We start from the raw sequence: 16,408 nt of genomic DNA on the forward strand, positions 1-16,408 counted from the left end.
TTACTAGCGCGTTTGTGAGGCACAACAGCTAGACCGCTTCAGCGCGCTCCCGTCTGCACATCGAACCAGCAAGCGCAGGCGCCATGTAACACTCACTGGTACAACAAGCACGGTTCAAAAGGCGAGGACACAACTGAGACCTGTTAACCTCACAGTGCCGGCCCTACCCCACCCGCGAGGTGGCGTCAGCTGCGGGAGTGGTGACCCACCTGACCCCACAGCACCGGCCCCGCTCCGCCCTTGTGGTGGCGGTCAGCTACGGGAGTGGTGACCCAGCTGACCCCTGACCCCGCAGCACCGCCCAACAGGAAATGCCACATCGGAATAGTTTCCATTTCGTTGAGCGAGGATAGCACTTGTCTCAGTGGTGCCAGTGGTCGAACAAGCCAGCCCGCGCCTCAGTGGTTCACGTGTCTGGGCCGGGCCGGTCCGTGTCCCGGCAGCCCACGTGTCTTGGCCAGGCCGGCCCGCGTCTCAGTAGTCCACGTCTCTGGGCCAGGCCGGCCCGTATCTCAGTAGTCCACGTGTCTCAGTAGTCCACGTGTCTCGGCCGGGCCGGCCCGTGTCTCAATAGCCCACGTGTCTTGGCCAGGCCGGCCCGTGTCTCAGTAGTCCACGTGTCTTGGCCAGGCCAGCCCGTGCCTCAGTAGTCCACGTGTCTTGGCCAGGCCGGCCCGTGTCTCAGTAGCCCACGTGTCTTGGTCAGGCCGGCCCGTGTCTCAGTAGTCCACGTGATTGGGCGGGGCCAGCTCGTAGTCGCCGTCGTAGATGGCGAACAGGTCGTTGGGGCGCCGCGGCCGGGCCGGCTCCCGGCTGACAGTCCGCTCCAGGAGGCGTCGCTTCAGCTCGTGCGGACACGTCACCTGGATGAAGTCCTTTCCCGGCTCTCGGCGCCGCTCCCTGCCGCGCGACAGGCCAGGTCACGCCAGGTCACGTCAGATCACCCCAGGTTACGCCAGGTCACGTCAGGTCACGCCAAGTTATGCCAGGTCACGTCCGGCGCGCAGACATTGGCGTTCTCCAACGAGAAGGCTAGGTCAGTTCAGCCCAGATCTTTGAGATGACTGAATTACAGGCAGACTGGTTTGGACACATGCTCTACATGGCTCAGAACATGAAATACATGTCTGGTATCGGTCTGAGCCTAGTTGCAACCTCTTCCTTCTCCACACGTTCACAGCCTTGCCCACTCCAGCCCAGTGTGTCACTGAGCGACGACATGCGGTCGACTCACAAGCGCAGCACGCAGAGCAGGTAGTAGACATAGGAGAGCAGCAGCGTGGGGAGCGTGAGCGCGGCGGCGATCCGGGCCCAGGGCAGCACGCGCGCCGGCGCCGGCGAGCGGTCCCAGTAGCGGTCGCAGGCCAGGTACCAGCACGTGACGTGGCTGAGCTCCGCTGCCGGCACAGGCGGCCAACGACACGCGATGAATGCAGCCGACGACGGGTATTTTGCCACAGTATTCCGCACATCTGTACGTGATCAACGGACAGCAGGCAAGCGGCCGACAGCATAGAAATATAGTGGTGGTGCACTCGGATACAGATATTCTAGCAGCAGCTTTGTGCTTGATTCCGGTGGAATTGGATTGAACTTTGGAATAAACCAAACTTTTGCAAAGTCCGGCTAGCACTGATTTCCTGGAACTTTTATTGTGAGTCAGAGTTGCAGCTGGAGTTAGGTCAATCAAATCACTGGTAAGTCGAATACAATACAAATGCAGGTAATAAGGTATACTAGCCATCGGCGTCGCATACATGTTAACCAAAAGCCGAACAGTTGCACATAGCCCTGTTCTCAGCAAAACAAATGCTCCAGGTGCTTTTGTGGCACCTAAAGAAGGGGTTATCTCCTGAAAAATTACTCGCGCGGAAATGGTGTCGTCAAAACCGATCCAATCTACGTTCCAGAAATTATTTTGATATTTTTACATTACATTACACATACGCATTATTGTTTTTATATTGCTCAGCTGCAATTCCAAATACATTCTAGACTTCATTTTGAAAATGGGTCGCATCTCGAGTCGGGATCGGCCTCTGCTCAAAGCTGCGCTGTGTTCTTCGGAATAGCAGTCGAAACCAGCCTTATGCGCTGCAGATACGGATGAGCTGACACAAATAAGCACTAGCCGACACAAGTCGGCGCGACTGAGTTAAAATGTGTGGCCTCAGGCGGGGTCATGAGTCATGCGTTGAGGTCAGATGTGAGTCCTTCGGCGAGGTTGGATGTGTCCTCCGGCGGGATCATTAGGAGTCTTCCGATGGGGTCAGATGCGAGTCCTCCGACAGGACCAGATATGACTCCCCCAGCGGGGTCAGATGTGAGTCCTCAGGCGGGGTCAGATGCGGGTCCTCCGGCGGGGTCAGATGTGAGTCCTCCGGCGGGGTCAGATGCGGGTCCTCCGGCGGGGTCAGGTGTGGGTCCCCTGGTGGGGTCAGATGTGGGTCCTCCGGCGGGGTCAGATGTGGGTCCTCCGACGGGGCCAGATGTGAGTTCCCCGGCGGGGTCAGATGTGGGTCCTCCGACGGGGCCAGATGTGAGTTCCCCAGCGGGGTCAGATGTGACGCCCCCAGCGGGGTCAGATGTGAGTCCTCCGGCGGGGTCAGATGTGGGTCCTCCGACAGGACCAGATATGACTCCCCCAGCGGGGTCAGATGTGAGCCCTCCGGCGGGGTCAGATGCGGGTCCCCTGGTGGGGTCAGATGTGGGTCCTCCGGCGGGGTCAGGTGTGGGTCCCCTGGTGGGGTCAGATGTGGGTCCTCCGGCGGGGTCAGATGTGGGTCCTCCGACGGGGCCAGATGTGAGTCCCCCGGCGGGGTCAGATGTGGGTCCTCCGGCGGGGCCGGATGCGGGTCCTCTGGCGGGCAGTCAGAAATGTCTCAGATATCTTCTTGACGGGAGGGAAGTGTGCAAGTCCGCTGCCGCGGTGAGAGTCAGGGTAACAGCGTACCTTGACTCCTGACTCAAGGTCAGGAGTCAAGGTATTACTTTCGGTCTGAATGGTCAGATGCGGCTTCTGCTTACTCCTGTCAAATGCAGACTGTGAGTCAGCACAACCGAACGGCGGCGCTGAGGCATGTCTTGAACGAAGAACCGCATTATGTCTTTATCAAAGCCGTATCGGTTTTATTGCCACCTTGGGCAGTGAGATTACACTCGTCGTCAGAAAGTGGGACAGACTTCACATTTGCCGATAAGAGGATCGGTTACGTCTCCTTGCTGAGTGGCGAGTCAGCAAGTGTAACTGTGGTCGTTTAACGGAATAAGAACACAGAGGGTAATATTGGGAAGCTGAAGTGCCGGCAACTTTCAGCGCCGGTGTCTTTTACGCATCAGCCATACCAAGGCAGCAATACAATTTCTTGACCTCAAAACTTGAATCAAACTGTGGTTCCCGTCGTTCGCGAAATACTCGCGGCAGTTTTACTCACCAGTCTCGCCAGATTATTAATGCAGTTACTTGAGCGCAAAACTTGAGTTCTAAACTACGGTCCGTTTCGTTCATGGACCATCGGAGGTCCCAGCCGGTGCCGCGCCATGGCAGCAGTTGTTTATGGAATTCAACTCTCAAAAATTGGATCGAAGTTTCGCCACCATTAAAAAATATAATCACGTTTGAAAGCATATCATGCATTGCACCCACCCGCAAAATGTGGGGTGCGACGCAACGACTTCATGCAATTTGTATGCAAGCAGCGCGAAACTGTTGGAAACTAAGATGCTGAAAATGTATGCTGCTCGTGTCCAGCGACCCTGAATGTATTTTAACGAAACCTTAATAGATCCCTGAGACTCTCGTCGCTCGGTGGGGATTCCAAGTAAAGTAACTTACCCTGCATGGTACGAAATTCTTCCGGTGAAAGATCTAAGATGAGAGGCGAAATGCAGTCGTCCACGAGGTCCTGAAAATATTTCAATGCTTATAACCCCGAGTATAAGCAAAGCCTAGAGGTCAACATTCAACTTGAGGATCGTGTTAAAGAGCACTCAGGTGGAAACGCGTGAACGATACAAACGTACACATGCAGAAGACTGACTGGCAAACACACTCACTCAAAACAAAACCTGCTGCGGTACGCCGTTCCGGTACACAGCGGTACGACAAACATCTAATTTTCAGATACTTTGTGACGAGATTGCCCCGTGCTCTCGTCGCTTTGATTTCGGAAGGCAATGAATAATCCTACCATTTGCCCACCCCACATGCACTCATGCACAAGGGGTGCGTTTTTGGAATTGGGCTAGCGGGTCCCCTTTTCATTTATATGGAAAAACAAGTTGGAAATTGTCGTCCCTTTAGTGTGTAAGCCAACTAAAATTAAAACGAGTTGTTCAGTGCATTTGTGAGAAACATTATCCACATAGATAGTAGTAATAGCCTTATCGTCGGAGAAAAACCAGGATAATGTAGATGTAGATGGGTTGGTATTTCGGTGGCATGCCTTTATCGAAAAAATATCATAAGTGCTATTGTTTGCCAATGCTTCCCCTATTGCTTCGATAAAGGCATGTTGCTGAAATATTAACCCATCTACATCTCCACTACCCTAGTTTTCGTCCGAGGAATAAGGCTGTTACTTCTGTCTCACCTATGAAAATTAAAAAAGCATCATGGCTGCTTCTTTTGTCATGTTGTGCAAAGACGCTCGGCTCGCTCAGAGTTTGATATGATCTATAAAATTTCATGCCAGACGTCAGTGCCTATGGGTACATACGCCTCTCATACAAGAAGCTTGGGGCTATTCACAGAAGTAGGCTTCGTAATTTTAATTATGAGCATTATCAAGTTTGCAGCCGTTCAGCTTTCAGGCAAAGACCGCAGCATCGCTAAAACGCAGCTATTTTCGGTGGACGTTGGTCATATTAAACGGGGTCACACTACGTGTAGCTTCCACGACCCAGCCGTTCTTGGTTTAGGTCACAGCGTCATGTATTCGAGATTGGTTCCGGAAAATTTTACACTGACCTCCTCTCGGTTATAGTCTCCCGGTCTTCCCGGTATTATGGGCGGGTCTATGAGCCAGGCAGCTTTGGAGTCCGTTAAGGAGTTGGAACTGGTTCGTTGGCCTGTACTGTGCAGCTGGTTTCACGTCTTCACCCATTCTGATTGCTGACACTAGACATCAATCATTAAAAGCGTCCTAAAACGGGTGCATTCATGATCTGCACACAGAGCGCATGGCCGTGACCCCCGGCGCCCCCCCCCCCCCCCTCCCCCCTCCCCCTGGCCCGCTTTCTATTCCGTCATAATGTCAGTGTAGCGTCATTGTAATGTTGGGCTGTTGAATTCAGCACTCATTGTCGATCCGATAGGTCAGATTTTCTACAAGCTGTGTTTTCAGTCAAACCCAATAGGTGAGATGAAATCGCAATGGTATTACAGTGTTGGGGGAAAGCCTGTCTCATCAGAATGTTGGGATGCACATACCAGACAGCTGCATTTGTATGGCTCGCTATTTTAATGATTTTGTTCATTATTGCTAAAAGCTGCATGCACCAGCAATCGTTGGCTGCGGGTTATCAACTTCCAGAAATTGTGCTGACAGGCCGAGCTCGACCAGAACACTCGAGGTGAAGACTCTCACAGCCTAGTCAAGGCTCACTGGGCCTGCGCCATCGCTCCTAAAGAGCGCACGTGTATGTACAAGGGCCCCCAATTCGTTGGTCCTTTGGCCAAGAGGATAATATCTGGTGTTTGTGATTCATTGACATCGGGACCGAGGCGTGGAGAGCCCTGGACATGCACTGCAGTGTCGTTACACCACCGGCGTACTGAACCCTCGCACGACCGCGTCGTTTCGAAAACAACGCGCGGAAACATTTCAGTACGGTTCATGAGGAAAAACTGTAGTTTTCCACCCCAACTGCGACAAAATAAAAAACATCGTTGGACACAGGCCACGAAATGCCTGGTTTGTGTACGTCCCGACAACAGAACGGATATCGTGTTTTCATTTTCGACGATGCTGCGTCTAACTACCTCATCACATAGCACCGCAGTGCGCGAAGTATTTTTAATGTGCACACGTCCCTCCCCTCCCCCCCCCCCCCCCCCCCTCCTCCCCGGCGAGCATTTACCCGAATGCACGCTTGCCAATTTATGCAATCTGGATAATCGAACAGACTGTTCAGATATGGTTGCTTAAATATTCAAATGTCAAAACCAAACCGAACGCTGGCAAATCTGCCCGGAACTGACAGCTGGTACGAGGCGGATCCAAGCTCATATTTGCACCGCTCATGGTAAAAAACGTCCTCCGTGAACATTGGCACGATTGAACCAAGAAAAAAAACACGCCACCGCAGATCGCTCGTCAGTTTTTGGGCTGGTGGTAGCAGAGTTTTGAAGCCAATGCTCGGTGGCTGTATTAAACAAGTGTTCCCAGAGGGCCAGTCAAAGAAGATGGCCAGGAGTTTGCAAAGGAATCACGACCCGTCCAAGACAGGGCCAGACCTTTCCTGGGGTGTTCTAGAAACCGGAACAAAAAGGCCATGCCAAAAGGCCGTTTGCTGCATGGCCATAGCCATGCAGCAAACGCAGGATGTGAAAAATCTGACGAGTATCTGATGACCCATAAGACAAACTTTACAGACTATACTTAAATAAGACAAACTAAGACAAAAAAGATCTGACGGCCAGACTCTAATTCCTGTACCCGGAGGTAGGACTGCAGCGATAGTTATGCTCTCATTCCTGTACCCAGAGGTAGGACTGCAGCGATAGCTATGCTCTCATTCCTGTACCCAGAGGTACGACTGCAGCGATAGTTATGCTCTCATTCCTGTACCCGGAGGTAGGACTGCAGCGATAGTTATGCCCTCATTCCTGTGCCCAGAGGTAGGACTGCAGCGATAGTTATGCTCTCATTCCTGTACCCAGAGGTACGACTGCAGCGATAGTTATGCTCTCATTCCTGTACCCAGAGGTACGACTGCAGCGATAGTTATGCTCTCATCTCTGTACCCAGAGGTAGGACTGCAGCGATAGTTATGCTCTCATCTCTGTACCCAGAGGTACGACTGCAGCGATAGTTATGCTCTCATTCCTGTACCCAGAGGTAGGACTGCAGCGATAGTTATGCTCTCATTCCTGTACCCGGAGGTAGGACTGCAGCGATAGTTATGCTCTCATTCCTGTACCCGGAGGTAGGACTGCAGCGATAGTTATGCTCTCATCCCTGTACCCAGAGGTACGACTGCTGCGATAGTTATGCTCTCATTCCTGTACCCAGAGGTACGACTGCAGCGATAGTTATGCTCTCATTCCTGCACCCAGAGGTAGGACTGCAGCGATAGTTATGCCCTCATTCCTGTGCCCAGAGGCAGGACTGTAGATGATCAGAGGATCCGCAGATCGCTTGGCTATTTCCAGCACAAGGACACATAATATAGGTCAACTTTTGCTTAAATGCGTACTTTGAAGGTGCGATATCTTCTGATTCACACGTTATCGTTTCATCGGTGTTGTCTTTTTTCCCTACTTTGCAACGTTTCTGCGCAGTTCTGGCTTCTCATGGATCTGCTGCAAGCCGTTCACGCTACAACGCGGCAGCAATAGGGCAGTACTTCATATCGTGACTTCAGATGCCCGGCACTTTAGTTCTCCTTATGGTGATTCTTGGTACTGAACTTACCTCACACATGATCCTCAGTCGCTCCATTTTGACCGGGTCACACGCCTGATCCGCAAGCGAGCTCTCATTTTGCTCCTCTTCACAATCACTGATGACGTCATCCGTCGACGGAGCCGGGGAGTTATCAAGCCACCACCAGGTGTGAGACCACCACCACCAACTTTCCAAGTCCGGCATGCTGGCATTGTCCGGTGCAGCTTTGTCCATGCACTGGGGCTGTCCGTTTTGCCGTGAATCCACGCACCGACTGCACTGCCGTCTAGTGGCATCATTTAGCACTCTCGCTTCAGAGTATTTTTGCAGGTGGCGCGGTCGAGCCGGTTGCACGGCGTGTGGTTGCCTGGAAGAGGTCTCCACCGGTTGCAAGTCGGTCGTCTCCAGGTCGCTGCGACCCGAAGTTAGCACGTGCGAGTATACGCTGCAGCGTAAGATGCCGCAGAAGTCGGCAGGACACACCAGGGTCTCGTCCTGTCGAAAGAAGACAGACTGCCGTCGTCATCGGTTCCAAGATGGCCACCTTCAGGTCATAGCATACCACTGATCCCGACAAGATCGCTGACACTCATCAGTCTTTCCTGTGCATGCATATCGCATGCAAAATGTAATGCTTAACAGTTCAGTCAAGTGGTTCAATATTGCAAAACGATTGTGGAACATATTACAACCAATCTCAGGCGTGCCATTCGTTGATTACCATGTACAATGTGGAGGCATGACATGTACCCACATAGTTCGGTGCGGTTCAAATCCCAATAGATACTTGGCATGCATAATTGACTACATTTGTGTCTTGACCATAAACATTAGTGCCAATTGACCTGTAAGATCGGTTACGACCATGTGTGAACGCAAAACAAACAATTATGCTATTTGATGATCAGCTTACAAACGTTACACGACACAGGTTGAGCGCATGTATCAGCGATCGTGGTAGTAGGACCCTGTATCTGACCCTACGGAAATTCATCTTTACTTACATTTTTAACAGGCTGCATTATCCTACACCTCCCGCCCCTGGCCCTCAGTACGCCCTCAGCACCTCTCCCTGCTGGCCCTCAACACCTTCCACCCCGGCCCCCAGCACCTCCCGCTCCTGGCCCTCAGCACCTCTCCCCGCTGGTCCTCAGCACCTTCGGCTCCTGGCCCTCAGCACCTCTTGCCCTGCGCAGCTCAGTCTGGCCGCTGCGCTGACGACTCCCGAGGACTGCTGACTGACCTGGAGTGTCAGCTCGGCCGGGTGGTCGGCCCTGGCGGTTCCCCAGGACTGCTGACTGACCTGGAGTGTCAGCTCGGCCGGGTGGTCGGCCCTGGCGGTTCCCCAGGACTGCTGACTGACCTGGAGTGTCAGCTCGGCCGGGTGGTCGGCCCTGGCGGTTCCCCAGGACTGCTGACTGACCTGGAGTGTCAGCTCGGCCGGGTGGTCGGCCCTGGCGGTTCCCCAGGACTGCTGACTGACCTGGAGTGTCAGCTTGGCCGGGTGTTCGGCCCAGTAGTGGTAGTCGAGCAGCACCTCGCGGCCGAACCGGCGGCCGCAGAGGCCGCAGCGCCAGCCGCCGGCGCGCCGCGGAGGAGGCGCCCGCTCTGGGCGGCCCACCAGCTGACGCGACGGGTGCAGCGGACACGTGACCGGCAGGCTGACGTTGTAGCGGGCCACCAGCGGCAGCCAGCGCTGCAGGAACGCGCGCTGGTAAGGCGCCCGACAACGGCGCGGGGGTGTACTGGGCCGCCGCCGCGCACGGCGCGCGTGTGTGGGGTGAACCGACTGACGAACGTGGATATGACGAACGTAGAGCAGCGGCGTCGACACAGCACATGACATGACATGACCGGATGGCTGGGGAGTTCGGGCAGACTGCTGTGTTGCACCTAAGCTTTCCAACGATGTTTGCGACGGCTGGCGACGGCGCCACCTTTAGTCGTAGTTCTCTTCATCCCCCCCCCCCCCCTCCTTTCGCCGCCCTCCTTCCGTCGACTCGACACCTGCCGACGACGGCCCGCACTGCTGTCTCTCCTTGCCTGCATCACTTCCGTGGTTGGGGAATGAGGGGTCTGCTCTCGACAGGGCGTGGACCGGGAACGGGGACAGGAACGCCGCGGGGGCCTTCAGAAATGCGGGTATTCTAGAGGACATGTGTGCTCCGAACTACGTCTATCACTGTAAAAATCGTCGGGCGTCGAGTCTATACAGCTCGCTGAGGGTAGCCATGACACGTGGCAGAGGCGAGGACTCGACAGACGACGGCCGTTAACGTCCTGCTGAACGGACTTTGCTAAATTGCTAAACTGTGCTTAGACTGTATTCCACGTGCAGTTACCGATGATGGTAAGAGCTTTAAGACTCATGTGCTTTTGTTGACAGCGGGAATTTCCATGAACCACCGGCGTGTCCACATTCGATAAAGGGATAAAACAATGACGATTTCCATGAGAACGCATGCAATGCTACTTAGCAATTGTGTGTGTGGGGGGGGGGGGGGGGAAGGGAGGGAGCAGATGAAACGCCTGTAAAGATGGGAGTGCTCCCCTCTCCTCGACACTTATCGCTCACTAAATATACCGCGGCCTCGTCGAAATTTACCTGTCTGCTGTTTCGAGGTTTGGCTTTGTGATGTGGCGAGCTGCGTGCAGCAGGTCAGTTGGCTTCAACGGAAATCAATGATACGTCTAGGCATGGTCAAATGACGAGGTTTCAGGAACGACGCTGAAAGCCAATTCGTGAACCGGTGGCAGAAGTGATCGCACAGTCAGAGTTCGTTTCAGTCAAACTCGTGGACTGGCGCATGGCCGCGCAGCACCACGTGGCGTTTGCTCGATGGCAAACGAACGCTGGCTGTGCCCTCTCGGGACGGTTTCAGACAAGGACCGACCAATCCTCCAGCAATACCTGCTGTGCTCCTTGGGCAACTGCATTTGAAAGCCCCTGGTAGGTATAATGGCCGATGCAAGTCTCCCTTCTGATTCGGCGTGGAGTTTTTGGCTGGGGTTGGGGTGGGGGTGGGGTTAGGGTGTGGGGCGTTCTATCTCCTAGCGTTCTGTACAATTTGGAGGAGACATCTTCAGTGGTCATGTCAGAACAATTTTCCAAACTGACCAAAGTATTTTTTATAGTCCTCTGCACGGTGTACCGATACTACCGTGGTGTGAATATTCTTAAGCATGGGGTTATTTAAGGTCAAGGTTACGGAAAGTTATAGAATGGCATCGGTTGACTTGGTATTATCAGCTCGGAGTAAATAGTGGTATGCTTTAGTCTCTGCCAATTATATCTGCGAACACCCTCATGTGAAGCTCGTGGAGTCGAAGGGAACGTTGTTTAAACTCGTTTGGTTCCATCTGACAGCTTAGCCATGGGAGTCTCTGAAGAGTTACCTAGCTAAACGCTGTTTGTCATATGCCGTCTTGTTTCCCGACCTTTTCCATGCCGTTTTTTGCTCTCACGAATTGTGTGTGGGACTGGTAAGAGGAGCCGTACCAGCCGACCTACCGCCACTTTGAATGAGGTGAGATGTGTGCCAGGCAGGGTTAATAACGTAAACACGACAATGTTGCGCCGCAGAGAGCTGCGGCGCAACCAGCCATTCCTTGCGCGGCCTTACCGCCTGGACGATCTTCTTGGCGACATGTGACCGCCAGACGGAGCAGCTGGACTGGCCCGATCTCAGGTGGGGACAGGGCACGACCTGGGTCAGCAGAACAGCGCAAACCTGCCGGCAGAGTTCGCCGGTCCGACAGCCGCTGCACCTCACGCTGGCGTCAAAACCACGCCACATACCGAGGGTTGCGGTCCGGCAACACAGCGGCTGCAGATCGCGAATAGAAAATCGTTAGGTAGAGGAGGCGGCCACTATTTAATCAATGCAGAATGACACTGCCGGGAAGCGACGTCGGCACGGCCGGCTCAGGATCGGTGTAGCACACCCTAGCGCCCACATGCCACAAATTTCGCCAGGGCAACCTCCCACCGTCGGTCGCCCCTCGGGCGCCGGCAGCAGCACCCCCCTGGCGCTGCAGCCGGCCCCCTGAGCCGAGATGGCGGGCGCGGCAGAGGGCGCTGGCCCCACCGATGGCGCGTCACTCACCAGGTGGAAGCGGCCCGCCGCGGCCATGCACGAGGGGCGGCCCGGCCGCGGTCGACACCGACGCTCGTCTCAGGCGGCCGGCGCCGTCGGCATCGATTCGACGAGCGGCGCCGGCGCCGCGGTCGCCCGCGGCACGACGCGGGGACGCGCCCCGCCCGGTCGGCTGCGGACCGGAAGTGCGGCGGGAGGACGGCACGGCGGGGGAGGGGAGGGAGGGGAGACGACGTGGGGGGGGGGGGGGAGGGGCGGGCATGGGTGATGGCGGGAGGAAGAATGGGATGATGGGAAGACATGACCGATGGCGCGAAGATCAGGAGAGGGAATGAGACAGGGGTCAGAGGTGTCAAAGAACGCGATGTTGAGAAGGTCGAATCGTGAAAAGAAACCTACTACGGATAAGAGAGACCGTCAAGGGATGGGATGACGGAAAACAGCGAGAATAAATTTGCTGGGGTCTTTAACTACGGGACCACGGGACAGCGAGGCACGAGACAAATGTAACGCTGCCCACCAGCTCACTGTCCCTAACAGAGATGTAACATAAGGCTGGCTGCCAACGCCGGCCTGTAGTTAAAGCGGCCGCCCATTTGTTGTGACGCATCTACCGCGACGTTGGGCGGAGGGTGCGTGAAGGTCAGACTGAGTTTATTTGCTTACCTATCTCCGAATGCCGATTTGCTATCACATTGAGCCACGGAATAATGGCCTCGCATCCGAGCCTGCGCGACGAAAATGCGGGATAGCAACGCTCTACTGCGATGAGCAAGGCATTTGCAACGTCATGGTCGACTTTCCCGACATTTTTACAAAGAACCCCAGTAACAGAGGAAAATTCCTTAAAACAAATGTGGTATTTGTCGCATTACGTCATAAGACTGCCACTGCTGCAACGGCAGTCTTACTCGTTGCTTGCTGTGAAGCGTCCAAGTAGGCGGTGCATATAGCCGACACGTTGCATGGGCAGCCGTACGGCTTGTCGGCTCTGCACGTCGTGTTTCACAATTGCGACCCTGACCGGTGACCAGTGCCGCCTGCCTGTGATCAGCGCCGCCTATCGGTGACCAGTACCTCCTGTCGGTGACCAGTACCGCCCGCCAGTGACCAGCACTATCTGCCGGTGACCAGCACCGCCTGTAGGTGACCAGTACCGCCTGTCGGTGACCAGTACCGCCCGCCAGTGACCAGCACTATCTGCAGATGACCACCGCCGCCTGCCGGTGATCAGCGCCGCCAATCGGTGACCAGTACCGCCTGTCGGTGACCAGCACTATACGTCGGTGACCAGTACCGCCTGCCGGTGATCAGCGCCGCCTATCGGTGACCAGTACCGCCTGTCGGTGACCAGTACCGCCTGTCGGTGACCAGCACTATATGTCGGTGACCAGTACCGCCTGTCGGTGACCAGTACCTCCTGTCGGTGACCAGAACTGCTTGTCGGTGGTCAGTGCTGCCTTGCACTGACCAGCGCTGCCAGTCGGTAACGAGTACCGCCTGGCGTTGACCAGTGCTGCGTACGAGGCCCATGGCGCGTGTCAGTGGCCCCTGTCTTGTGGAGTGACCAGCACCATGGATTGGTAGCGAGCGCTACGTGTCGGTGACCCGAGCTGGCCGGACGTCGTGAGCGTTGGTCGCACGTGTCGCCGTCAGCCCGCGCAGATGACCCAGCACAAGCGCCGCTGAGCGACCCTCGAGCCGGCGCCTGGCGCGAGGCCACGGGCCGGCCAGCTCCGTTAGTGACACGCGGAGTACGTGGAGTGACAAGCTTCACTCAAACATAAATCAAATTACATAAGAAACGGGCCAGGTGTATTTCAGCATTACAGACCGAATCTGCGAGAACTTTCAATCATCTGCCACGTGCATGACTCACTTCAAATCACAGAGGGTTTCAACAAGGCAGGGTGGACTGTCGCCACAAAGAGCTACAAGCTTGGCGCAAGCTTCCTTCCACACTCCACGCATCGAACCATTGCCAGTGCTACCCTCTCCCAACGGCAAGAGAGATAACCGCACGCGTCTCGATCACCACGGCGAAAACTGCATCATTCGAACAATATAAACGAAAAAAACAGGATTAGACATAACGCCACGTGCGGCTTCATTGCGACTTTCTCGTGCAGTCCGCAGATGGGAAAGGACTACACAAAAACAAGGCCCTTTCACTTTCAGGAAACTGACAGTAAGTAAATAAGGTTTTCTACACAACAGTAAAACAAGCCACAGCTCAGCAAGCGTGGAGGAAAAGTTCACTTCAATAGTTATCTATCCAACTATTAAAACGTTCCCTAAAAATGCGAACATATCAGACAGACGCGCTAGGCGACTGAAAAGTCGTCGATAAAACCCAGGCGTCTCCAGAAGGCACCAGGTCGCCGTCCGAAGGCAAAAGGCTGCTGTGAGATAAACCGTTAAAAAGGCAATATTAGGTTTCAGCGACTTAAACACGCTTCTGTCCTTTGAGAGGTAAAATTGTACACATTTTGAACAAGCCTTTCCTTCTTTTTAACTCACATTACAAGGTCAGCTCTTGGAGCGGCATCAAATCATATAAAAACTATTTCCAAAAAATGGCCCTTATTGCCCAAAAATAGCCTTTATCTTTTGACGGCAGTAATGCATGGGGAAGGGACCGGGCAACCGATGATACGGAGGGGAACCCAATGCTTTGCAGTCCAAGCCGGTTGTTTCGATGGGACATTGGTTAGCAAGACCTTTGACCCCTCCTCCAGCACTGGCAATGTGCCGGACACGGCTGACTCGTGCGCAAGCAGCAAATAGTCGCGTCGCATCATCCGCGATTCCAAAAAGCCGACATGCAGGCCAGGCCAGTCCGCTTGCCAGCATGAGTATCAACCGGAAATGCACAATCCGAAGTCCCGCCACGAGTTCTGTCACATGCGCCGCCCAAAGGCACTGGGTGCCGATAGTTCCAAGCGGAGGCACCACAAGACGTGCTGCTTTTGATCCGACGGAAGAGCACGCAGTGGCGTGAATCACGAAGAGCGCGAGTTGTACTGTCTCTAGACGTCAATATCTCTGCCTCCAGCAAGCCTGAGAGCCCAACCCGCGACACCTGTTGTCCTCCCAAATCGCGCGCGTCAACGAAGGGGCGACAGTGAGCAGCGCGTAGGACAATTTGCGCAGACAGAACCTCACGGTGAAAACGGTATGCGAGAACGGCGGTGCACACATCACAGCACCACATCAGCCGCAGCCCGGCGGTCACGCCGCCGGCCGGCAGCCCGAGCAGCAGCTTCAGCCCCTCCACCGCGACAGCAGCTATCTACAGCACAGCAGCAGGGACGTCCCGTCCCCGCCCAGGCACCCCCGCAAGCCTACGGCGACTCTCCCCTGCCCAGCCGACTCGACCTCACACGTCAACGCAACCTCTGGCACCCACCGCATCATTCCGAACGAGTCCGCTTCGAGTCTCGTGCATCCGCGTTGCTGGAGAGCGCCCGCCCTCCGCTCCACATGCCGTCTTGATTGGGAAGCAGCGTGCTACACATTGAAACAACTGGCACGGCTGCTGCACGGGCCAGCAGAAGGCAGCGTCTTCAGAGTGGTGTCTCTCGCCCACGCACGTGGCGCCAGCCGACGCATCTGGCAGGTGACGACGCGCGCCGCAGACGCTGGCGCCGTCGCCTCTCGCCGGCGGCCGGCCTGCCCCGTGACCTGACAGTGACGTGCCCGCCTCGGCGTCGCCCGAGTCTTGGCGGCGACGAGCTCCGCCTAGCGTCCGGCTGCCGCCCGGCTCTCGTCCAGCTGCTGCTTCAGCTGGCGCAGGCCGTCCCTGGCCTGCTGCACCTGCTGCGGCCTGCCGGTGGCCGCCTTTCGCTGCTCCTGCCGCTCCAGCTGCCGCTCCAGCTGGTCCAGCTGCCGGCCCGCCTCCTCCTGCACCGCCGCCGCCTGCGGGCGGAGCGAGGCGGAAGTCACGGCGGCCGTCCGGCAGACACGAGGTGGCGAGGTGCGCAGGCCACATGATGCCTGCAACGGCGCTCTCAGCCTCATCGACCCGACCAGCAACTCATTGAATATTGCACGCGTCGCTTTACAGAGAAAAAGTGATCATGCTGCAGCCTATCGTGTGGTATGAATGATCATTCCGCAGGCCACGTCCCACCACGTGACAAAATCCGGTGCGTGGGCGTGCGACTATGCAGATATACACCGGGAGCTTATCTCAGTCGCGCGATGCGCTTAGTGCATATCCGAAATACATGACTGCATCCGAGCCCAGCCAGGCGCAAATCTTCATGCCCAGGTCCTCCTGACGGTGCAGGCTGGTGCGCACTTACATGGGGCTGCCGCGTACCGGCTCAGCAACAGCCTACAGACCAGTTCCCTAAAGGCCCTAACCCCGCCAAGCCCTGCCGCCGCGCGTGGCCGCTGATAAGACGGGCTCAAAGTCACGTCTGGGGCTTTGTGACCGGCGCCAGAGATCGGCACCTGCCAGGGTCCGTCGCCCGGCCCGGCGACGCCCAGCCCACCCGAGCGTACCTGTTTACTGTCGCCGTGCCTGGCGCCGTGCAGCTGGGCATGCAGGGCTTCCGTGGACGCGATCAGAGCCCTGTCAACAGCCACAGCTCAGTCGGAGTGGGCAACAGGTGCCGCGGCAGTGCACAGTCGGCATGTTAACTGCCTACGCACGAGTGGCGCCGGCAGCCGTTGCCTGTTTACGCTCGCAAAGCC

General features: G+C 55.7%; 1 protein-coding gene across 1 annotated transcript; it reads right to left on the reverse strand.

Moving 5' to 3' along the window:
• Window positions 1–308: 308 nt before the first annotated feature.
• On the reverse strand, window positions 309–11,514 carry LOC119097219 (uncharacterized). Its single transcript, XM_037220272.1, has 8 exons — window positions 11,234–11,514; window positions 9,232–9,306; window positions 8,854–9,147; window positions 7,995–8,105; window positions 7,638–7,709; window positions 3,836–3,905; window positions 1,235–1,397; window positions 309–900 (listed from the first exon to the last, which is right to left on the reverse strand). The coding sequence occupies exons 1-8, from the start codon at window positions 11,405–11,407 to the stop codon at window positions 720–722; spliced, it is 1,140 nt and encodes a 379-aa protein (XP_037076167.1). The 5' UTR covers window positions 11,408–11,514; the 3' UTR covers window positions 309–719.
• Window positions 11,515–16,408: the final 4,894 nt, after the last annotated feature.

The sequence above is a fragment of the Pollicipes pollicipes genome, unplaced genomic scaffold (genome assembly GCF_011947565.3).
Source record: "Pollicipes pollicipes isolate AB1234 unplaced genomic scaffold, Ppol_2.1 Scaffold_4295;HRSCAF=5057_pilon_pilon_pilon, whole genome shotgun sequence".
Taxonomy (NCBI): domain Eukaryota; kingdom Metazoa; phylum Arthropoda; class Thecostraca; order Pollicipedomorpha; family Pollicipedidae; genus Pollicipes; species Pollicipes pollicipes.

What these genes read in the sequence shown, in the direction of transcription:
- LOC119097219 (XM_037220272.1), bottom strand. Translation starts at nt 11,407, where the DNA reads ATGTGGCGTGGTTTTGACGCCAGCGTGAGGTGCAGCGGCTGTCGGACC. An exon ending in TGCACCCGTCGCGTCAGCTG is followed by an intron (nt 9,148 to 9,231) that starts GTGGGCCGCCCA and finishes TTCGGCCGCGAG; the next exon opens with GTGCTGCTCGACTACCACTA. An exon ending in AGACGACCGACTTGCAACCG is followed by an intron (nt 7,710 to 7,994) that starts GTGGAGACCTCT and finishes TGTGAAGAGGAG; the next exon opens with CAAAATGAGAGCTCGCTTGC.